The sequence below is a fragment of the Tachysurus fulvidraco genome, chromosome 12, assembly GCF_022655615.1.
Source record: "Tachysurus fulvidraco isolate hzauxx_2018 chromosome 12, HZAU_PFXX_2.0, whole genome shotgun sequence".
Classification (NCBI taxonomy): Eukaryota; Metazoa; Chordata; class Actinopteri; order Siluriformes; family Bagridae; genus Tachysurus; species Tachysurus fulvidraco.
Window position 1 is genome coordinate 22,412,323 of NC_062529.1, and position 25,674 is coordinate 22,437,996.

General features: G+C 39.0%; 1 protein-coding gene and 1 pseudogene across 1 annotated transcript; both read right to left on the minus strand.

The window, feature by feature from the left end:
- Nucleotides 1-208: 208 nt before the first annotated feature.
- On the minus strand, nt 209-1,378 carry LOC125146033. The gene has a single exon (XM_047821637.1). The coding sequence runs from the start codon at nt 1,376-1,378 to the stop codon at nt 209-211; it is 1,170 nt and encodes a 389-aa protein (XP_047677593.1).
- A 4,126-nt stretch (nt 1,379-5,504) lies between these two features.
- Nucleotides 5,505-17,893, minus strand: LOC113651447 (annotated as a pseudogene).
- Between the last annotated feature and the right edge of the window lie 7,781 nt (nt 17,894-25,674).

The window sequence follows — 25,674 nt, forward strand, 5'->3', positions numbered from 1 at the left end:
CAGCTGGTCGTCTGAGTTTCCGACATTGCACACACTTGTGTATGAACTTGGCAACGGACTTACTGCCTCCAATGATCCAGAATCCATTCATTCTTAACTCCATTTGAGTTTGGCTTCTTCCCTGGTGACGAACTTTGGTGTGGTAATGTGACACAATTAGTTTAGTGATGTGGTTACCTTTTGGAAGTATTACAGGATGTTTTAGATCTTAACTGAGAGATGAGTGTTTTAGCCTCCCACCACCACGGAGGATGCCATTGTCCAAAATAGGATCCAGATGGTACAGTGCGCTTGAATTTGGTAGAGCTTCTCCTCTTTCAATTATTTGCATTTCTTTTGAGAATGCTTGCTGCTGTACAAGCTTGATGACCACCTTAGCAGCTCTCTCACGTTCTTCAACTGCCACATGATCACCGTTGTACATCTGTTTGTGGCCCAATCTGTTTATTCTTGCAACCACCCTTAGAAGCATAGACCAAGAAGAGAATCGACTTAAGCGACTGAGGATGTCTGCTCCGTCTCTGACTGAGGTCACAAAGGTTCGGACTAATTTAACTTCAGGATCACCGACAAGCAGGTTCACAGGTGTGTATGGTGTTGCATTTACTTCCTGTTCCCACAGGAATTTGGGTCCTGATAACCACATTGATGTAGAGATGGCAGACGCATTAAGCCCTCTAGATGCATAATCAGCAGGGTTATCTGTTGTATTTACGTAACACCACTGACTAGGATCTGTGACATCTCGTATCAGCTGCACTCGATTTGCGACAAAAACATGAAACCTACGGGCTTCGTTGTTAATGTATGCTAAAACGACCTGCGAGTCTGTCCAGAAGAACTCTTGGTCAATCTTCATTTCCAGCTCATTTTTTAGCATGACACTCATTCTGGCAGATATGACAGCGGCTGAGAGTTCTAACCTGGGAATGCTTATGACCTTTGTAGGTGAGACCCTGGCTTTAGCCATCACCAGACTGCAGTGGACTTCACTCTTGTCATTTTTGAAGCGGAGGTAGGAACAAGCACCATATCCTACATTACTCGCATCAGAGAAGTGGTGTAACTCTGTTCTGACTATGTCACTGAAGGTATGTGGGTGATAACATCTTGGTATCAATACTTCCTTGAGTTTCAGAAGATCGTCTTTCCAATCCACCCATTGAGGACGCAAGTCATCAGGAAGTTCGTTGTCCCATTCAGTACCTCTACGACACAGTTCTTGTAGGATACACTTTCCCTGTAGAATAAATGGGGCGACAAACCCAAGAGGGTCATATAGAGAGGCTATAACAGACAGAATACCACGGCGAGTCAATGGTTGATCCTTATGGTCGATGCTGAAACTGAATGTGTCATCCTTTGTTGACCATTGCATGCCGAGTACACGTCCAGCTGGTGTTGCTTCAAGATTAAAGTCAAGAGGCTTTGATGTTGTTGCCTTTTATGATGGGTTTAAACAACTCAAAACGTCTTCCTTATTTGAGTTAAATTTGTGAAGCCGTAAACCTCCATGTTTACACACTCTTTGAGCTTGCATTATTAGTTCCTTGGCTTCACTGATTGAGGGAACACTGGTTAACCCATCATCCACATAAAAGTTCTTCTCAATGAATGCTGAGGCTGAAGGATAGTTAGCCTTGTACTGCTGTGCCAGGTACTTTAGGCCGAAATTAGCACAGGTGAAGACGTGGCACCAAAGAGGTGGACTGCCATGCGATATTCTTGAGGCTCTTTCTCCAAGTCTCCACCCTCCCACCATAAGAATCTCAGGTAATTGCGTTCATCAGGTGGGACAAAAAACTGGTGAAACATCTTCTCTATGTCACAGGTAACTGCAACTGGCTCCTTTCTGAAACGGCACAGTACTCCCACCAAGGAATTGGTTAGATCAGGCCCAGTCAAAAGTGTGTCATTTAGAGATATACCGCAAAACTTTGCTGAACAATCGAATACCACCCTCAGCTTGTTTGGTTTCTGAGGGTGGTACACCCCATGGTGTGGGATGTACCACACTGTCTCTCCACTTAGTATAGCTGGAGCTTGTTCTGCATCACCTTTGATAATCATCTCTTCCATGAAAGCCTTGTAGTGATCATAATACTGTTTATTGGACTTGAGCCGTTTCTTTAGGTGTTGTAGTCGAGCGGTTGCTAGCCCTTTGTTGTTGGGTAGTGAGGGTCGGCTGCTGCACTTAAATGGGAGAGGAAGCTCGTAATGTCCATTATCCTTCTGATTAATATTGGCACTGAGGTGCTGTATGAAACGAACATCCTCTTGTGACACACATTTATCCTCATAAGCCTTTTCATTGAAATCTGACTCAAGAATTTTCAGGATATCATTGGGCGATGGGACAGGTATTTCCTTTACTGCAACATGGTGGACAAAACTCTGATTTCCTTGTCGGTCAAGGTGTGGATTAGACAGGCCTATAATACTCCACCCAAGCACAGTTCTTTGCGCGAAAGGCTCATTTTCACCACCTATAATGGCTTCCAAGGGAGCTAGAGCAGATGGGCAGTCAAATCCTATTAAAAGTCCAATTTCACAGTTCAAAGGTGGTGACATCTGACTTGCTAAGTGTCTGAGGTGACTCCACTGAAGCGCCGTGTGCTTGGTGGGAATATACGACTTGTCCACTGGAATGAAGTCTCTTGTGTATGCTTGCTGTAGTAGTATAGAACTTGCAGATTGTAGTCCTCTTACTTTGAGTCCACAGACTCGCTTACTGACAGTGATCGTGTCAGCAGCTGTCATGGTGCTGAGCCTCAATTGCACAGGTTGTGAGACAACATTCAAACTTTCAAGAAGATCTTCCAAGATGAAACTTGAGTCGCTCTGGGTGTCAAGTAGAGCATAAGTTAGTATTTCTCTTTGGGGTTCGTCCACTGCAGAGATGAAAACTGGCACAATGCTGGAAGTAGCAGGAGAACATTGAGTGAGTGTGTGGGTCATGACTTTATGATTCCTCACTTGCTTGAACATTCGTAGATGCCCCTTTAGGGTCCTTTGAAGGAGCTTTATCCCTTTCTTCATGTAAGCAGGTAGGATGACTTCGACCACACGTACCACATGTATGTCTTCTTCTACAGTCTTTACTCATGTGTCCCTTTCTGAGACATCCGAAACAGAGGTGGGTTTCGTGAATGAAGGCTTTCTTTTCTTCAATAGTCTTTCCAGCAAATGTAGAGCATTGAGCAATGTGATGTTTTTCATCCTTGCAGAAAAGGCACGATGTCTTTGGCTTAGAGCTGTACGTTTCTGGTCTTTTTGAGCTTAAGTCCTTCACCTGAACCTTTGTACTGAGAGCCTTAGCATGCTTGGGGAACCTTTCATCTGTGTTCTTTTGATTCACAAATAGCGCAGAGGTTATAGGGTTACAAGCTATTTTTGCTTCCTTTTGCAGAAATTCTGTGAAGCATTTGAAACTTGGATAGTCACCTGATGTGTCTAGCTCTTCCACCACGATTCGGTTCCACTTTCTCACAATCCATTCGGGGAGTTTCTTTAACAGCTTGTGGTTTTCTTCGGAATCATTTAGGATGGCTAATCCTTTTACGTGAGGAATTTCCTCGACACAACCTTGTAGGAAATCTGTGAAGTCTTGTAATGCCAGTGGGTCATTTGCTCCAATTTTGGGCCATCTCATCAGCTTGTCTCGAAACGCTCTTTGGATGACGAACGAGTTCCCGTACCTTTCCTGTAACGCTTTCCAGGCAGCTTGATACGCATCCTCAGAATTTCTATAGAAATATCCCTCCACCGCTTTGCGAGCTTCCCCAGCAAGGTAATTCTTCAGATAGAACATTTTCTCACCAGAAGGAAGAGGTTTTCAATCAATGAGGGCCATGAATGACATCTTCCAATCTATGAATTTTAAAGGGTCACCAACGAAGACAGTGGGTTCTGGAACTGGCAGCCGATGTGTGCTTAGTGAGTTTGCTATTGCTTGAGCTAGATTTGCAGTTTCCTGAGGTGATGTAACTTCATATCCTTCACATGATGCTTGCTGAGGTAGGAACGACTGTACTTTCGTGTTCAGTTGAGATGTAAGCTCTGTCCTTTGGCAGCCAGTGTGAATGCTAGGGCTTTCGTCATCTTCACAGCGCTGAAGGTTGCCTTCCAAATCGTTATACACTTTGATACGAGCTGCTGCTACTTTAAGTTCTTTGTCAACTTGTAGCTGTTGTAGCCGTTTCTTTTCCTCAACTAGCCTTAACTGCATTTCAGCCTCCTTCTGCTTTATCTCCGCTAACATTCTCGATTCACAAAGCTTCCACTCATGCTCCATCTTATCAAGCTTAGCTTGTTGATTGTGAATTTCTTGTAAAGCTTTAGCTTGTTCCAGTTTTGCTGCAAATTCTGCCTGTGCATCAGCACGCTTACTTGAGACTTTAGAAGTCTTTGATTGGTTATCGGATCCCAGTGATAACTCTGAAACGACTGTGTTTGTTACTGTACATCCAAAGACGGATCCATATTCATCCTTATTCAGCACCTGCCTTACTCTTTCCTTCACAAGTTCTTCGTTGTAACTTTCATTAAATGTTTCCAGTCGTTTACTGACAAGATCAGTGATCTCTGCAGTTAGTGCAGCGCAGGCATCCATACGTTTAACAATGTCTGGAGTAGTAGTGTGGTTACGCAGAATCTGTTCATAACGCTGATAGACTGAATCATGTCTGCCTTGAATGTCCTGCTGTATTTGATCCAGGTCTTCACGTGTAGAGAATGTTTTCAAATTTGATCTAGCCTCTCTTGCAGCCTGCTTCCAGGACTCATATGTCTTATGGAAGGACTTTTCCTGTTTCTTTGCTTCGAGCTCATGCATCTCTCGACCTTTCTCTGTTAAGCTTCTTTCACTTGAGCTTGCTCTGATCTGTTGCACTGGTGGGTTACTTATTTCTTCAGCTGGAAGTGGCATCTCCTCAACTGGTTCTACTTTCTTTTTAGGTGGGTTTTCCATGGCCTCTTAAATGTTGTTTACTTCTTTAAACTGGGCAACTTAAGCCATAAGTGATACCATTTCCATCAGACCTCTAAAATGTAAGCACTCAAAATATTAGCAAGGAGAATCAACACAAATGCACAACTGTAAACACTTTTAACATTTAAATATTTCCCTTGTAATAGATCAGAAATTTTCCAGTGTTTACAAACAGTAATAAAGTTAACTGTACTCTTTGTGTATGACTTTTTAAATGTCCAAGTTAAATCTTCAACAATCAATGTTCAAATTTAACACACAAGTTTTTTATAGTCTTTAAATAATCAAGTAAACTTGAATATTTTCTTGTGATTTGACTTATTCAATTTAAATAACTCTTGTAGTTTTATCCTTCAATTTAATAGTCCAAAAAAAATATTCTCCTCTTCATTTGAACATGTCAACTTACAGAGTTCCAATGAATGGATGCAGCTCACGTGGGAATACGATTTAACTCACAGTCTCAATCTCATCTGTAATGTTAAACGGTGCCTTGCTACCTCCCTTTTAGCAGTTATAATGACGTCAGGATCCGCTGTGACTGCGCAAACGTCCGCAGCGCCGTGCTGATCCTCGTGCGGCGTTGTGATGAACTCTCTCGAACAGGGCAGCAGCAAAGTGATGCAAAGTCCCGATAAGCGTCGAGTTTCACTGTAGCAGCCCCTTGGTGTCGACAAACGAGACAGAGAGTTTCGACGGGTGCTTAATCATCTTTATTTCGCTCACTTTAAGCGCCATTAACCGTGACTTCGAGAAACGTTGTGTTGTAGCACCGTGAAACTACATAAAGAAACAATATACTCATAAATAAAAGAAACATATGTACAATGACAGATTACTTAAACAAATACACATTTACAGATACCCAAGTGGCAAATAAATTATTACATACATGAGAAATTAACCAAAAGAGCTCGACAAATAACACGTGACATACGAAATTATATATCACTTTAAAATACAACATGCAAAACACACAATAAAGACACATACCTCGCTCCGCTTGCCAAAGGGTACTAAAGAACCAAAATGTAAAGTGCATCCACCCTTTACAATATATATTTCAAACTTTTGTAAACACCATGTGAGAACCACGATGTGTTCCTCGTCCGCACCTCTTTCTTCTACCTGCGTTACAGCTTACGTTACGTAGAGAGCATGCGTGCGCGCACACAACACATTTAAAGTGACACACACACATACTTATTTTTTGCGGTCATTTACACCGCCCCCAAAACAAGCGAAATCAAAAATTTGCACAACATGGACATGTAACATATCAAAACACTCAGCACATTGAAGGGAACTGCCCCACGGGTATTATGGTCATGTCACGTGACGTCACGTGTAGCCCCGCCCCCAAAACAAGCGAAATTAAAAATTTGCACAACATGGACATGTGACATATCAAAACACTCAGCACATTGAGGGGAACTGCCCCACGGGTATTCTGGTCACGTCACGTGACGTCACGTGTAGCCCCACCCCCAAAACAAGCAAAATCAAAAATTTGCACAACATGGACATGTGACATATCAAAACACTCAGCACAATGAGTGGAACTGCCCCACGGGTATTCTGGTCACGTCACGTGAAGTTACGTGTAGCCCCGCCCCCAAAACAAGCGAAATCAAAAATTTGCACAACATGGACATGTGACATATCAAAACACTCAGCACAATGAGGGGAACTGCCCCACGGGTATTATGGTCACGTCACGTGACGTCACGTGTAGCCCCGCCCCCAAAACAAGCGAAATCAAAAATTTGCACAACATGGACATGTGACATATCAAAACACTCAGCACAATGAGGGAAACTGCCCCACAGGTTGTCTGTGGTCTCGTCACATGCTCATGTCCGCTCACCATCAAAAGTATTGGCACCCTAGCGGTCCAGTAGCTTTCACAATCTTTCTGTCCACTCGCCTCCAAAATGCCCCGGCCTTTGTGAATACTTGCACCGTCAAAGCCAACATCAAAGTTTGTCGCGATGAACTTTACAAATCTAGTTATTATTATTATTCTTAGACAAAAATTTATTTTAAAAAATGCGGCCCAGGGCGTTCGAGCCACATGCACCAAATTCGGATATGTTGTAGGCCCTGGTCTGAAGTTTGTTGCTTCTATTTTTCTAAGCGATCGGAATTCCAGCATTCCCGGTACGGAAGATCAAAGTGGCCTTTTTCCCCCATAGACTTCCATTATAAACTTTTGAGGTTTGTAACTCGGCAAGTTTTCGAGCGATTTACACCGTACTCAGACAGGTTCTTTAGGACCTTACTCCGGATGAAGTTTTTATTTCGGAGTCCCGACGGAACATCCCATAGACTTGAATAGGGAATTCCGAAAAGTCCTCTAAGCTCTCACACACACAATACATCCAACATTAAGAATTGCATGTACTGTTCTATGCAGTATAAAAAGTAGAATTCCATAATGACTGCAGTATTGACATGAAATGTCCAAACCCTCAGTAGCCACTTTTTGCCAAAAGTATTGGCACCCCACCGGGTATTCTGGTGACGTCACTCGACAACACATGACGTCACGTGTAGCCCGAACAAGCAAAATCAAAAATTTACACAACATGGACATGTGACATATCAAAACACTCAGCCCAATAAGGGGAACTGCCCCATGGGTATTCTGGTCACGTCACGTGATGTCACGTGTAGCCCCGCCCCAAAACAAGAGAAATCAAAAATTTACACAACATGGACATGTGACATATCAAAACACTCAGCCCAATGAGGGGAACTGCCCCATGGGTATTATGGTCACGTCACGTGATGTCAAGTGTAGCCCCGACCCCAAAACAAGCAAAATCAAAAATTTGCACAACATGGACATGTGACATATCAATACACTCAGTACAATGAGGGGAACTGCCCCACGGGTATTCTGGTCACGTCACGTGACGTCAAGTGTAGCCCCGTCCCCAAAACAAGGAAAATAAAAAAAATTGCACAACATGGACATGTGACATATCAAAACACTCAGCACAATGAGGGGAACTGCCCCAAAGGTTCTATGGTCACGTCACGTGACGCCACGTGTAGCCACGCCCCCAAAACAAGCGAAATCAGAAATTTGCACAACATGGACATGTGACATATCAAAACACTCAGCACAATGAGGTGAACTGCCCCATGGGTATTCTGGTCATGTCACGTGACGTCACGTAGGGTCACGTGAGGTCACGTGAAAATTAAAAATTTGCACAACATGGACATGTGACATATCAAAACACTCAGCACAATGAGGGTAACTGCCCCACGGGTATTATGGTCACGTCACATGACGTCACGTGATGTCACATGTAGCCCCGCCCCAAAAACAAGCAAAATTAAAAATTTGCACAACATGGACATGTGACATGTCAAAACACTCAGCACAATGAGGGGAACTGCCCCTCGGGAATTATGGTCACATCACGTGACGTTACGTGATGTCACATGTAGCCCCGCGCTAAAAACAAGCAAAATTAAAAATTTGCACAGCATGGACATGTGACATATCAAAACACTCAGCACCATGAGGGGAACTGCCCCACGGGTATTATGGTCACGTCACGTGACGTCACATGATGTCACATGTAGCCCTGCCCCAAAAATAAAGCAAAATTCAAAAATTTGCACAACATGGACATGTGACATATCAAAACACTCAGCACAATGAGGGGAACTGCCCCACGGGTATTCTGGTCACATCACGTGACGTCACGTGATGTCACATGTAGCCCCGCCGCAAAAACAAGCAAAATAAAATATTTGCACAACATGAACATGTGACATATCAAAACACTCAGCACAATGAGGGGAACTGCCCCACGGGTATTCTGGTCACGTCACGTGACGCCACGTGTAGCCACGCCCCCAAAACAAGCGAAATCAGAAATTTGCACAACATGGACATTTGACATATCAAAACACTCAGCACAATGAGGTGAACTGCCCCATGGGTATTCTGGTCATGTCACGTGACGTCACGTAGGGTCACGTGAGGTCACGTGAAAATTAAAAATTTGCACAACATGGACATGTGACATATCAAAACACTCAGCACAATGAGGGTAACTGCCCCACGGGTATTATGGTCACGTCACATGACGTCACGTGATGTCACATGTAGCCCCGCCCCTAAAACAAGCAAAATTAAAAATTTGCACAACATGGACATGTGACATGTCAAAACACTCAGCACAATGAGGGGAACTGCCCCTCGAGAACCCTAACCCTAACCCTAGCCCCCAAAACAAGCGAAATCAAAAATTTCATATCAAAACAATCAGCACATTGAGGGGAACTGCAGCACGGGTATTCTGGTCACGTCAAGTGACGTCACGTGATGTTGCATGTAGCCCCGCCCCCAAAACAAGCAAAATTAAAAATTTGCACAACATGGACATGTGACATATCAAAACACTCAGCACAATGAGGGGAACTACCCCACGGGTATTATGGTCACGTCACAAGACGTCACGTGATGTCACATGTAGCCCCGCCCCAAAAACAAGCAAAATTAAAAATTTGCACAACATGGACATGTGACATATCAAAACACTTAGCACAATGAGGGAAACTGCCCCACGGGTATTCTGGTCACGTCACGTGACGTCACGTGAGGTCACGTGTAGCCACGCCCCCAAAACAAGCAAAATCAAAAATTTGCACAACATGGACATGTGACACATCAAAACACTCAGCACATTGAGGGGAACTGCCCCATGGGTATTCTGGTAACGTCACGTGAGGACACGTGAGGTCACGTAAGGTCACGTAAAATTAAAAATTTGCACAACATGGACATGTGACATATCAAAACACTCAGCACATTGATTGGAACTGCCCCACGGGTATTCTGGTCATGTCACGTGACTTCACGTGTAGCCACGCCCCCAAAACAAGCGAAATTAAAAATTTGCATAACATGGACATGTGACATATCAAAACACTCAGCACAATGAGGGGAACTACCCCACGGGTATTATCGTCACGTCACCTGACGTCACGTGATGTCAAATGTAGCCCCGCCCCAAAAACAAGCAAAATTAAATATTTGCACAACATGGACATGTGACATATCAAAACACTCAGCACACTAAGGGGAACTGCCCCACGGGTATTCTGGTCACATCACGTGACGTCACGTCAGGTCACGTGTAGCCCCGCCCCCAAAACAAGCGAAATCAAAAATTTGCACAACATGGACATGTGACATATCAAAACACTCAGCACAATGAAGAGAACTGCCCCACGGGTATTATGGGCACGTCTCGTGACGTCACGTGATGTCACGTGTAGCCCCACCCCAAAACAAGCGAAATCAAAAATTTGCACAACATGGACATGTGACATATCAAAACACTCAGCACATTGAGGAGAACTGCCCCACGGGTATTCTGGTCACGTCACGTGAAGCCCCGACCCAAAACAAGGTAAATTAAAAATTTGCACAACATGGACATGTGACATACCAAAACACTCATCACCATGAGGGGAACTGCCCCACGGGTATTCTGGTCACATCATGTGACGTCACGTGAAGCTCCGCCCCCAAAACAAGCAAAATAAAAAATTTGCACAACATGGACATGTGACACATCACCAAACTCAACACCATGAAGGGAACTGCCCCACAGGTATTCGGATCACGTCACATGCTCATGGCCGATCACCTCTAAAAGTATTGGCACCCTAGCGGTCCAGTAGCTTTCACAATCTTTCTGTCCACTCGCCTCCAAAATGCATTTGCGAATTCTTGCACGGTCAAAGCCAACATCAAAGTTTGTCGCGACGAACTTTACAAATCTAGTTATTATTATTATTCATAGACAAAAATTTATTTAAAAAAATGCGTCCTAGGGCGTTCGAGCCACATGCACCAAATTCGGATATGTCGTAGACCCTGGTCTGAATTCTGGCATTCCCGGTACAGAATCTCAAATTGGCCTTTTTTCACGTCACGTGACGTCACGTGAAAATTAAAAATTTGCACAACATGGACATGCACATGCTCATGTCCGCTCACCTCCGAAACCACAATCTTTCTGTCCACTCGCCTCCAAAATGCGCCGGGCCTTTGCGAATACTTGCACCGTCAAAGCCAACATCAAAGTTTGTTGCGACAAACTTTACAAATCTAGTTACATTTGTTACATTGATTAGTTGTATTCATTTTTATCCAGAAAGAAACTGTTATTATTTATTTATTCCACAAAAGGTTTTACTTATTATCCCCGATGACGCCTGAGATAGGCACAGGCTCCCCGTGACCCGAGAAGTTCGGATAAGCGGTAGAAAATGAGTGAGTGAGTATATATATATTAGTTTCCCATTTTGGCCATAACTTTCTCTGAGTTTAAACCCCTGCGTGTGCTTTGAGACCAAAAATGTCCATAAATCTAATAAAATTAATTTTATATCAAAATATATCAGATACATATTTTAATTGTATTCTTATAAATCATTTAATCAAGCTCAGTTTTATTAATTACTTATTAAATTTGTGACCACAAATGTGCAAAAAAACAATAATACACACAAAATGACTTATTTTTAATATAAAAAACACAAACTGGATTTTTTTTTTTTTACATATTAATCTTAAATAAGTCAAAACTTACTAACAACATTGGCTTTTATGCATTGCTAGTTTTTGTGCAGCATCAGATTTAATTTTTTTCTCTTTCTTTTACATTAACTGCCATTATAACCACATTGTTTCAGTTGCGTGGCCATGACATGGAACATGCATTCTTGCTTGTTAATGGTTCCCTCAGCTTGAAAGAGGTAAAATTTGTCATTTTTACTGTTGTCTAAAAGGTGGTGCTATTACCCTATTACACAGGCCTGTGCAAATAAAAAGCTTATTTTCAGGCTTTTTACATTGAGGTTTATGAAGGTTGTCGCCATACTATCGTTTGTGTGTGTTTGCATGTGTATTTCTGTGTTTGGTGTGTGTTAATGTGTGTGTGTGGAGGGTTTATGTGTGTATTCTGGCTTGCAAGGAGGATTTCTGGAAAGCCTGAACACACATGCTAGCACACATACAACCAAACACAACCACACACATACACATATACACAGACTAACACCTCTAATTATTCCATAGAAAGAAAGATTAAAAAAAATTAAGCTTGAAAATAAGCTTTATTTTGCTTAGGTGTGTGTAATGGGTCATTGGACCAATGTTCTACTGTTGACCGAAAAAATTGGGCCAGTGACCCATTACACAGGCTGGTATTATTTCTCCCTCATTTACATATCATGGCTGTTTTTCCCCCAACGACGTTTTTAGCATGTGTAGATATGTATGATAAAAACAGTGATAGACTAAAAGAAAATCAGAAATTATTCATTTATAATATTATATTAGATTATATATAAATCAGTTTGCATTGACATTTGCCATTGCAACTGGTTTTGATTGTCAGATTGATATTATGTACAAATCATTTATGTTGTTAAATCATTAACATACTCCATGTTCATACAATATGTTCTGAATAATACATTCAACTGAATTTCAGACAATAATTACTAACAGTAACATGTATAACAAAGTAAACAGTTGTAACATTTTAATTAACATCAGTCAAATAAATAATCCAACCACCTAAAACCATAAAAAAAAGCATAAGGCATGCAGATATAGTGTTTTTTAGAAACCATTTAAATCCCTCAATTTCATAATTCTAATAACATTGATTCAGGCATAACTATTGCTCCAGTTTCTGCTTCACCTGAGCAATAACATAAGTGATAGAACTTTGAGTGATGGACTTTGTCTTCTTCACCAATTTCAATATGTTTGCAGTGAAATTTATCATTATTTAATATTAAACATAAGCTTCAGACTAATAAAAGCCTGATCTTTGGTGATTTGATTCCACTCATCTGGATAAACAGCTGGCAATGCTTTATATCTTTCAGCAAATTCTTTATTGAATGTCACCAGCACATATTTCCAGTAATCTGAGGCTTCTATTGACATGTCAGGTGCAATATGCCAGTCTGGGTAATATTTCCGGTAGTCTTTGTAGGGATGACATTGGAAATTTGTGTCATGATTTAGAAATTTTCCATTGCCATGAACACTAGATGTGCAGATCTCTTCACAAAGGATATTAGTCTTTCTATTTCTGTACCTTCCAATGCCTTGTGGTCTGTGCACAGCTGCATGGTGTAGCTGATGTTCCTTTCCTCCTGCCTCACATGGTGTTTTGCAAAATGGACACTGCACTACACATCCAAACACCCTCTTGAAAAGCTCATCCTGGGGTTTTACTGACACATTTTCCAGTGTCTCTTTGATATCAGTTGACTCCCAGATCCCCTTTGATATTTGCTGTTTCAGGTCATCGATACATTCACAAAGACTTTTGGTAAATGAATAACAACAGCTTGTGTTCTGAAACAGGACACTGTCCACTGTGCTCATGGGTATTGCTATGACATCCCTCATAGTTTTGCAAAGATTTTGGATCAATTTTGTGGTACATTCTGCATCATTAGGCAAAGGAGAGCCACTGGCTTCAAGCTTACAAGTTTTCACTGCTTCTGTGATCTTTTTTATTATGATTTCCAGCTTCTTCATTTTTAATTTTTGCAGAGATAAGTCTTTGGAAAAGCATCTAACAATGTGATTGTATATCCAGTCTTTCATATAATTCTTATAACATAAAATGTACACTGCAAATTCAATGAAATTTGATTTTTCCAGCAGTTCCTTCTGAATGGTGTACTGAAATAGTGATCGTGAACTATACGCAGTAGATTTATTCTCCAAAACATGTACTCAGTCACTGCTGGTTTGAGACAGAGCTGAGTAAAGTTTTGCGCTTTCTTTTGACACTGATCCCTCTCTCTGTACAAATCAATAAAATTAGAGAGATATTGATTCTTAAGTCTCTGTAAATGCTTGACAGGATCCTGCTCAGAGAGATACTTCCTGTGCATCTCAAGGAATGTCCGAGAGGCAATTCCACAAATGTGCAATTTAAGCTCAATTTCAAATGTAGTATTGTATTTATTTTCTTTTGTGAGGTTTGCATCAATTTCATCAAGGACATCTTTTGTAAATGTTTCTTGGTAATCACTTTTGGAATGTGAACACTGTTCAATCATCCTTCTACAACTGTTAATGGCATCATCTGCAATAATCTGTATAGCATGCTTTGTAGACTTTTTTGTAAAAAAATCCTTTACAGCATGTAAACCTTTTCCCGTATTTATATGTTTTTTTCCTGGCTTTGAAAACGTCTTGCCCATAATGTGTCAAATTTGTAACATTCTGCAAATCCTCATTGACTTGGCGATTTTCTAGGCTTGCTCGCAATTGCTTCAAAACATCAGCGGAAACATCCCGTTCTTTTAGACCAGTGAAGTTTGCAATCTCTCTTCTCCACATTCTTTCAAAATCGGCTTTGAGATCCTCGTCAGACACTTCATCATTGCGATCTTTGTACTTTTGAAGTAATTGCAGAACTTGGGATTCGACCATTGCAGCTTGCTTACTGTGTATCTCCTCTAATTTTGCAGTGTTTTTCTTCATCTCAATAGCCAGATCTAATCGTTTTTTCACTTCATTCTTCATTTCAGTCTGCAGAGATTTAATGCTTTTGTTAAAATCAGTTTTGTATTTTTCCACCAAATGCACACTACGGTCTTTCCTTTTGTAGTAGTCTTTCAATTTCTTTGTCATTTCTTCTGATTGAATCATGAGCTCCTTTTCGGTTTTTTTGTTAAGGGCATCAACAACCCCATGAATACTGCTTGTTTCAGAGTTAGACAGTTGAACCTCTGCTTTAGAAATCAAAGACAAGATATGTCTTCTAAAAGACCATTCCCAGTCTGAAAACTCTTTGCAAAGGTTGTGATAGGCATTGGCCACAAGAGTGTTTCTGAAACTGAAGATGAAGTTCTCAAACTTCACTGCTTTCCATAAGCTACTGATCCATTGCAGGATCTCTGGAATCTGGAAGAGTTGTTCACCTTTTCTAGCTTTAAGCATCTTCAAGAGTTTTTTCTTAAAATCAGGAACAGCAACACTGTAGCCTGTATTAACTGGTGCCATTGGTGGTGTACCATGCCATAGGCCTGGTATATACCAGTTATTCTTTTCCACATCATAATCCATAACATCAGTGAAGTTCTTCACATGAGGCTTCTTTTCTGTCCAGAAGCTTTTGTCTGTCTGTCATGTTTTACTCATGTGCTGATACACCAGCAACATTTTGATGAACAAAGTGGCAGACTTTTTTTTTTACCAATTTCCTTCATCCGTAAAAAAGCATGAACTGCTATCTGCAAGACATCCTTCATCTCTGTGGAATTCTCCATTGCTACGTTTATGATGGTTATGTCACTAAGACCAATCACAAAGGTAGCTAATTCGTTGTCATGATCATAACTGTCTTCCAATTGTGCCAGTGCTGGTGATTTCAAACCCTCTGTATCAATCAGAAGGACAAAGTCACAAAGTAACTCTTCCTTCAAGTCTTCACCCACAGGTAGGAGAATCATAAATGCTCCACGTGTGCATCTTCCACTACCTACTGTAAACTGGACTCCAAACATAGTGTTGAGCAGTGTTGATTTACCAGAACTCTGAACCCCTAACACAGTTATTACCAGCAAACGGCTCCTTTCCTTAACCATCTTGTGAAGCTCCGTGAGAACATCGCTCACCCATTTCTCTGGGATATTTGATGCATCTCCATCAAGTATTTCAAAAGGAAATCCAGCCAGAAGCAGTTTGGCAGACAGAGTAGGAAGATTGCTCATTTTATCAGTTATTTTGTGTGAACCAAATGAAGCAGCCTCATAGATTTGTCCCAGCTCTCTCAGGTAATGCTCAATGCCAAGAGATGCGTCAATCAGTTCCTGGTCTAATTGGGCTATAGCATCTCTGTCTTTCTTCTGTTCACACTCTCTGTATTTGTGCCGAAGGTCTGTCATGTGTTTGCGTGATCGCATGTCCAGCTTTAGTCCCAACCATCTGAGAAAATAGGCTCGTTCGATATCATCTGAGGTTGACAATGCCTTTATTAAGATGTCCATTGTTTTTGCAATTTTATGGTTGCTTTGTTTTTTTCTAATTTCTTCTTTTTCATTTTGAAGTTGGGCCTTATACTCCTCCAAACTCAACACCCCTGAATGTTGTAATCGACATTGCTCTTTTTCTATCTGAGCCAGTCTTTTCCAGTTTTCACCTTGCAGTGGCAGATGTGATTTTTTATATTCCACTATGGGACGAACTCCAATGCATTTCATGATTTCCTCTGCTGATTTGTTTGCTGACACACAGGCTGTGCTATCATTTTCATCAATTCTAAGGCCTAAATTTTGAGCAATTGTCTTCATAGACTCAATTTTACATGCCCTGTGATGCTCACCCAGCACTTTTGTAATGGAAGAACTGATCATCTTTGAAAATGCAGCAAAATTCATTGTTTTGCTTTTCTGAATGATGTGATCTCTTTCCAGTTGCAGAGTATCAAATGCTGCTTTAATTGATAACTTTATTTTCTCACTCATATTTCCTGGAGTGTTGACCACAAGAAAGCATTTGGATTTCATTTCTTGTAAAGAGGCAAACAACCTTTGTTCGTTTTCATCAACACTGTCTAGGAACATAAAGACAGCTGTTGACACCTGAGAAAGGAAAATGAATTGGGTTTCGAATGTGCACACATCTCTTAAATTAGCAAAAACCACTGGCTCAGGAAAGACATCAATGGTTTTGTTTCCACATGGCAAACTCCAGCATATTTCAACCATGCCATTAGAGATGACTCTTGGAGTAGATCCTCCGATCATTTCTTGATAACAAAAAAAATCCTGGTGCTGCTGTGAATTTTTTAACACTTGGTTCAACACCTTTGACTTGGTCAAGCTGCAGTTGCTTAGCCTTACAAATGATATCATAGGAATTTTTGCATGAACAACACTGTCTTGAACAAACCCTTTAGATTCTGTCATAGAGTGGGGACGCCATTCTTTCAGGATACCTCTAAGAGCCCATAACATCAGAGTGCATTGATTATGAGCACTTTGAGGCAACACAAATGGCACTGCAAACTGGCACATTGACATTTTTAGGGCCATTTCTTGCTGAAGGAAACTGTCAGCACAGGCGAAGAGTGCAGCGTGTACATCGAGGAGATTTGGGGTAGAGTCACAGCTCTGCTCAGCAAACAAATCGTTTGTTTCCTTATTTTCACCAGGTGCACAAATTACAGTTCGGGAATCTGAATTAACCATTAGCAGCTTGCGAAGGAAAGCCTCTGGTATCTCATGTAGTGACTGAACGTCTTTATCAGATAAACTGGCACTGTTGATCTCCAGCAAAAACTTCATAGTCAGCTTATTTGGGAAGTATTTTTTAAGTCCCAGCGTTTTCAGAAATGCAAGAAAATCTGAAAATAAATAAATAAATATATATATATATTTATAGATATAGATTTATATGTATATATTTGTTAGAAATATTTTAATAGTCAGGTTTTGTACGTTATATTGCTTTTATGTTTTACTCCAGTAATATTCGAAGCATTTAAATGGTAGGAAAAATAACATGGATAACAAAATTAATTAAATTAAAATTAAAAATGAATTTGAGTTTCTCTTTTTTCCCCCTAATGTTATTCCACATCATTGATGTCACCTCAGTTTTTACTCACCTTTTTGCTGCTTTGACTCCATCTGTGCTGATCCCAAATCACAGATTTTACTAAAGGAAAACGATTAATTGGCAACTATATGTTGTTCTGTAGATGGTAAGTATATGTAATTAATCAAAAACAATTGTGGATAAATATTACAATGAACAAAATTATTTTCAGTACTTAAAATGCTAATCTGTAGTACGTACTTTTATCTGCATCATCTGTGTCAACAGTAAGTAACAGTAGTTGCTTTCTGTGAATTTTCAGAAGTCCCTGAAGAAAAACAAAACATGATCAGTACAATTTTTAGAGCTGCATTTCAAACAAGAAGTGCTTCTTTTATTTTGATTCTGCCTGGAGTTCTTCAAAATGGCTGAGTCACTAATTAGTTCATTCATCTTTATTATAAACATATATACCTTTTTACTGCCTCACATTTGCCCCAGACAAATGCGTTCTAACTCAGTTATTTTCATAGAAAGGAGAAGTTAATCATATACAACTTTGTCGGATATTTAGAAGAGGTTTGTAAATTAGTCAATGTCTTAGTGTGAGGGTAGGATATTTCTACTATTTCCACAAGCAATAAACATAATTTAATTATCAGAAAAGGTTGCTGAACAAATCAAGAAATATATCTTTTTAAAAATATGTAGGTAAATAACCTCCAACATCTCAAACTGAAAATCTTAAATATTTAGATTATAAATAAATTAATATAAATATAAAATAAAAATAAATATAAATAAATCTTTATTTTCTATTAATACTAATAAAACATCCATTGAATATTGTGAATGAAAAAGTAAATGCAAAGTTTTGTATTTTTGAAAACAAAATAATGACAAAAATAAGCTGATAGTGTAGAAAATTATGAAATGTCATAATTGCTTACCAAAAGTTAGGAGTGTTCTTGGTGATGTCTGTGGTAGTTCTGTTGCTGCTCAGAATTTATACCCCAAAACTGAAAGCAGATTTGAACACCTTGCACTGGGAGTGGCATGATTTTTCAGAAAATGCTCAGAACTTCCTGGAAATTAAGTTTCTTTTCTGTGTTAGAACATGATGAGCTAAGACAGCTTAAAACACACTCTCTCACTCATTTTCTACCGCTTATGCGAACTTCTCGGGTCACGGGGAGCCTGTGCCTATCTCAGGCATCATTGGGCATCAAGGCAGGATACACCCTGGATGGAGTGCCAACCCATCGCAGGGCACAGACACACTCTCATTCACTCACACTCTACGGACAATTTTTCAGAGATGCCAATCAACCTACCATGCATGTCTTTGGACCGGGGAGGAAACCGGAGTACCCGGAGGAAACCCCCGATGCGGAGAACATGCAAACTCCGCACACACAAGGCGGAGGCGGGAATCAAACTCCAACCCTGGAGGTGTGAGGCGAACGTGCTAATCACTAAGCCACCATGCCCTCCAGCTTAAAATATGCAAAACAAAATGAATATAAACATTTGCTTTTATTAAGATGTCAAAATAACAAATATAAAAAGAGTAAAAATTGGTAATTAAATAATGAAAATGAAAATAAAGACAAATATTTAGAAAAGGAATTCAGCAAGTAGTGATTTTTAAAACTAACATTTCCTTTTTTCAAATATTATTGTTACTTTGTTTCATAATAAGGTGACTGTCATGTTTTGTCTACGTCTATATATATATATATATATATATATATATATATATATATATATATATATAAAATTGGGTCAATTAATATGTTCATACGTCTTTTGTTTCCACTATTTGGAAAGTATATACATATTTAAATAGAAGTTTTTTCTACATTACATTGTGCATATTTCTTAAATGTCAATGTGTCAGAGTACTCTGTCTACATTCTTCCTTTTAAGTTTCTTTTCTTTAATTTTCATGTGTAAAGGTCACCTTAAAGTACATTTTTGTTACTGTAAGGTGTACAGTAGACTACTTTTGGATATTATTTAGGAGTGAAATGCTAAAATGCTTGCCTGACAGGTTTGACAAATGTATCACCATACCCATTAGTTCAGCATAACATGCCAATGTAAAACATTTATCATAAAACTCTTCAGATGCTGCAAATTGTTTACAGTTTATATGCTGAACTACAATAAAATGCTTGATCATCATCATCATCTTCTTCTTCTTCTTCTTTCTGCTCTTGTCCTTCTCCTTGTAAATTCACAATTCACTTTTCAAAATTATAATTCTTGGATTTAAATGGATTTTCCTTGAAATTAAACACACAAAATTTGGAAATCTAATCGATTTGTAGATTTGTTGGGCTCACTTCAAATACAAATTGTTTTCAGTATACAGGAGCATCTCGATAAATTAGAATGCCATGGAAAAGTTCATATATTTCTTATTTAAATACAGTACACACAGACTGAAGTAGTTTAAGTATTTGGTTCTTTTAATTGTGATTTTGGCTCACATTTAAAAAAAACAAAAAACAATTCTCTATCTCAAAAAAATAGAATACTTCATAAGACCAGTAAAAAGTATGTGGAAAAAACTCAATACTGGATAGGGGCTCCTTTTACTTTAATTACTGTCTCAATTCAGCGTGGCATGGAGGTGATCAGTCTGTGGCACTGCTGAGGTGGTGTGGAAGCACGGATTTCTTTGACAGTGGCTTTCAGCCCATCTGCAGTTTTTGGTCTCTTGTTTCTCATTTTCCTCTTTAGAATAGTCCATACATTCTCTATGGGTTCAGGTCTGGTGAGTTTGCTTGCCAGTCAAGCACACCAATACCATGGTTATTTAACACCCTTTGGTGCTTTTGGCAATGTTGGCAGGTGCCAAATCCTGCTGGAAAATTAAATCAGCATATTTAAAAAGCTGGTCAGCAGAAGGAAGCATGAAGTGCTCTAAATTTTCTTGGTAAATGGGTGCAGTGACTTTTGGTTTTTGAAAAAACACAGTGGACCAACAAGAGCAGATGACATTGTACCCCAAATCATCACAGACTTTGGAAACTTAATACTGGACTTCAAGCAACTTGGGCTATGAGCTTCTCCAATCAAGGTTGTCTGTGGTACAGGAGTAGCTTAACAAGAATATGACAACTGTAGCCAAATTCCTTGACACGTTTGTGTGTGGTGGCTCTTGATGTCTTGAACCTAGCCTCAGTCCATTCCTTGTTAAGTTCACCCAAATTCTTGAATCAATTTTGCTTGACAAGCCTCTCAATGCTGCGGTTCTCTCAGTTGGTTGTGCATCTTTTTCTTACATACTTTTTCCTTCCATTCAACTTTCTGTTAACATGCTTGGAAACAGCACTCTTTGAACAGCCAGCTTCTTTGGCAATGAATGTTTGTGGCTTATCCTGTTTGTAAAGTGTCAAATCAAATCTTTATTTCCATATAGGGTGTCAATGATTGTCTTCTGGACAATCTGTCAGATCAGCAGTTTTCCCCATGATTGTGGAGATTAGTGAACCAAATTGTGAGACCATTTGGATGGCTCAGGAAACCTTTGCAGGTGTTTTGATTTGATTAGCTGATTGTCATGTCACCAAATTCAAATGTTTTGAGATTTTGAGAATTGGTGGGTTTTTGTTAAATTTGAAAATCGTCACAATTAAAAGTACCGAAAACTTAAACTATTTTAGTCTGTGTGTGTTGAATTCAGATAAGTCAAGTTTCACTATTTGAGTTGAATTACTGAAATAAATTAACTTTTCCATGACATTTTAATTCACTGATGCACCTGTAGAACAGTGTCAGGCTAGGCCAACATATGTCGGTAGTTTGACCTCAGAAGCTGTTGGGTCTCATGGGTTCTCATATAGGTCAATTTACATTTTCAGGGATGCAAATTTGGGAGCAAACTTTTTATCAAGGCAGGGTCTGAGCACCAGGGAATGCCAGCTCCATTCACATATGGAGGAATTCATATGGCATAAGTACCATTGAGCAAATGTGGACTTGTTTGTCTCTGAGGAGTTGACCTAATGTCTCATCTGATTTGCCCTCTCGCTCCATGCTGGCGTGTCTGAGTTTGGTTTTTGTTTTTACAATTTGGAACGTATGTACATATTTAAATAGAAGATTTTTCTTCATTACATTGTGCATATTTCTTAAATGTCAATATGTCAGAGTAGTCTGTCTACATTCTTCATTTTAAGTTTCTTTTCTTTAATTTCCATGTGTAAAGGTCATCGTAAAGTACATTTTTGTTACTGTAAGGTGTACAATAGACTGCTTCTGGATATTATTTAGGAGTGAAATGCTAAAATGCTTGCCTGACAGGTTTGACAAATGTATCACCATAACCATTAGTTCAGCATAACATGCTAACATAAAACATTTATCATAAAAATCTTTAGATGCTGCAAATTTTTTACAGTTTATATGTCTGTGGTATTTCTGTTGCTGCTAGTTGTGATCAGAATTTATACCCCAAAACTGAAAGCAGATTTGAACACCTTGCCCTGGGAGTGGCATGATTTTTCAGTAAATGCTCAGAACTTCCAGGAAATTAAGTTTCTTTTCTGTGTTAGAACATGATGAGCTAAGAGAGCTTAAAACATGCAAAGCAAAATGTATATAAACATTTCCTTTTTTTTAAGATGTCCAAATAACAAATATAAAAAAAGTAAAAATTGGTAATTAAATAATGAAAATGAAAATAAAGACAAATATTTAGAAAAGGAATTCAGCAAGTAGTGATTTTTAAAACTAACATTTTGAAATATTATTGTTGCTTTGATTCATAATAAGGTGACTAATACTGACTAAAATACTGTCATGATTTGTCTATGTCTATGTTTATATATATATATATGTATATATGTATCTATATATATATATATATATCTATATATATATATATATATTAAATTGGGTCAATTAATATGTTCATATGTCTTTTGTTTCCACAATTTGGAAACAACGGAAGACGCTGCTTGGCACCATGTTTGGCAGAGTGCGCTACCCTTTTTTAACAGATCCTACTGGATGTAAGTTGTTTCAAGAAATTGGAAACACTAAAAAAACAACAACAGTATATTCACAAATATATACTCAATTTTCTGTTATCTTTCTTTAGGTCTAACCCTAGGTCTGTAAAACTTTCAATTCCTTACACCCCACGCACTAGTTGATGTTGTCACCAACACGGGTATAAAAATCGACCCAAATGCAGAGTAGTGTAAAATGAACAGGATTTATTAAATAAAAAACACAAAACAGGAACCAAGATATGACACAGGACGCAACAAGAGACGACATTAGACGACAAGGATTCCTATGGCAGCGCGGCATGGCTAAATAGACAATTAGACATGAGGAACAGGTGTGCAGAGGCGGGGAGGACGAGACCAACGTCCGGGCTGGATCTTGACAGATTTAATTTTATGTTGTTATTATTTGTTCCTTTAAATTAACTGATTAATCCTTGTCTTGTGTGATGTGTGCTCAGCCCTCACAGCCTGGCCGTGGAGAATGCAGGCATAAGTGCAAACCCTACACGTATAACCATGGATCAGATATTTAACACCTGTTAAAGCCTTCAGCAACATGAAACATTATTTGAACCCTATTAATGGTAATTTGGTAACTATGGGCACTTTGACCTTCTCTGAATGTTTTTTAAAGCAAGCAATCTGAAACGTTTGCACAGCATTAAAGATAAAAATATAAGTTGTAAGCCCAGGTAGGATTTGGGGGCATGGTGGGAGTGTGTATATACACAGCTGATCTACTTTTATTATTTTTAGTAACCATTTGTGTTTTATGGTACAGGCTGAATACAGCTGAACATTTATTTTTACTGTAGCTTAGTATGCTACTGCAATGAAGCCAGTAGCAATAACCCTCAACATACTCCAAGGGGTCCTACATGTAGGAAATATATTGAAAATTCCAGAATTATGCAGGTATACACTATAGAAAGTGTATATTGTAAAGTGTACAATAAAGCTGTCTTGGCACAGGACTAGAGTACATAAAAATCAACTGGTGATCAGCATGTAAAATGATGCCCACTGCTACAGCATCACTTCAGATGAAAAGGCCTCTTTGCATCCATGAACACAAGGCACTCGGAGACAGAAGGATCTGTTACACTCCTTTCCAAAAGTCAAGAATTTGTCTCTAAAAGTAAACATAGCCTTTTAAGGTTACTCCTAAAAGATTGAGACTGCATTGTAAATGATTGCATTGAGACCCAATTACTTCTGAATTCAACAGTAAAATTCTGTAAACTGATGGTTGAAGAAAGAACATATGACCAAGTAAACCTTCATATACTGAAGTGCAAACACAACCAAGTTCATACACAAACAATAACAAACACACAGTCTGCACACACATTCTCTTTTGTTATCTGTTCTGCAATCTTTTTTAAATGCAGATGCTAACAAGTTTGTGTTGTGAATGTGAAAATAAAGACAGTTACTGTAACTGTAAGAAAAACATCTGGGGTCCCATTTATAAAACTGTGCCTAGGATCCCTACTAAAAGTTTACGTACCCCCAAAAGCCAAAACGTACGCCAAAAAATATTCCGATTTATAAAACCATGCGTACACACACCTGTAAGCAACGTGCCCACAGATATGCGTACGTGAGCCAGCCTCATATCCCGCCCTGTACATGCCTATTTTTACACGCCCGTTACACACTCCACAACTACGCAGGAGCGAGAGTGGACCTCATTATAATGAGTTTCCAATGTGCTCTGCAGGTTTAAAAATGGGGTGAGGAGCCAGCGTAGTACATACTTTCATCTCTGTCATCTGTTTCTAAGATATGTTCACCTCTGTAATTGCTTGAGACTGCATTTATATTAAATTTCTTGCTGATTCTGAGGATTCTAGTTTTCTTGCTTATCCCCAACACCTATGTGGAATGTGAGAAAAGTTCCCCATGATGTTTCCTTATGAATAATAAAGTAATTGCCCTTTTTTCTATATCTGTGATCTTTGGATAGTTAATACGTACAGTTACTATTACTATACAATACACGTACATTCTAAAAAAATTAATAAAATCATTTTATCTTATCGCTTATTTTTTATCTCTAAAAGACAATTTCACTGTCAGGTTTTTAGTTTTTAGTTGTTGTTTTTTGTCAGCTCAGGGAGATTTTTTTGCCACCATTTCCTCATGCCTTGCTCATGACATGTATTTTAACTTTGTGAATGAATTCTAAATACACTGTCTAATGTACCTCATCAACATACTCTAAAATAAATAAAACAAATCACTACACATATAATGGAAAACAGGACACAAAAAGGTTGAACAACATAGGATGTTAGACCATATTTTATATTACTACATTTGTTACATTAAATAGTCATTTTAACACCCCCCCCCCCAATAAAAATATATTTATTTTAAAAAACCTTTTACTTATTATGGTATTTATTAATAAATTATTATTGTTGTTAATATGGACTTCTGATAGGAAGGTCAAGAGTTCAAATCACAGCAGGCCCTTAACTCTCATCTGCTCAATTGTATAAATGAGATTAATGTTGCTCTGGGTGAGAGTGTCAGCCAAATGTAGTAAAGAATTTACATTTCACATTCTGAAATGTGAGAGTATTTAAAAGTTTGTCATTATAGTTTTCACATGCACAGTTATATAATGCATGTTCATTACACATGACCAGTTCCAGTTTGAATACGAATACAAAACAAATACAAATACATCAATGACTAAGTGAAAGACTATGAGAAAGTACATGTGAGCTGTGGGTGCTGGAGACTGGTGTGGCCATGTTTGTAGGACGCGGTGAACTTGTGGGGTTCATGATGTTAGTGGACCTGACTCTACACATATTCTGATGGTATTGAATTAAATCACCATGTTAACCAATAAACTGTGTTATGTGTCATTAATAAATTAAACATTGTATTGGCTGATAAAGTGGAGTAGTATAAATGTAATGACACACTGCAGAGCATGCTGTTACACTTTATTGTGTGTCATGTTGTGCCACATCACACATGACCTGTTGTGTTTTATTCCTCAATTCCTCTAAGCACATTAAATT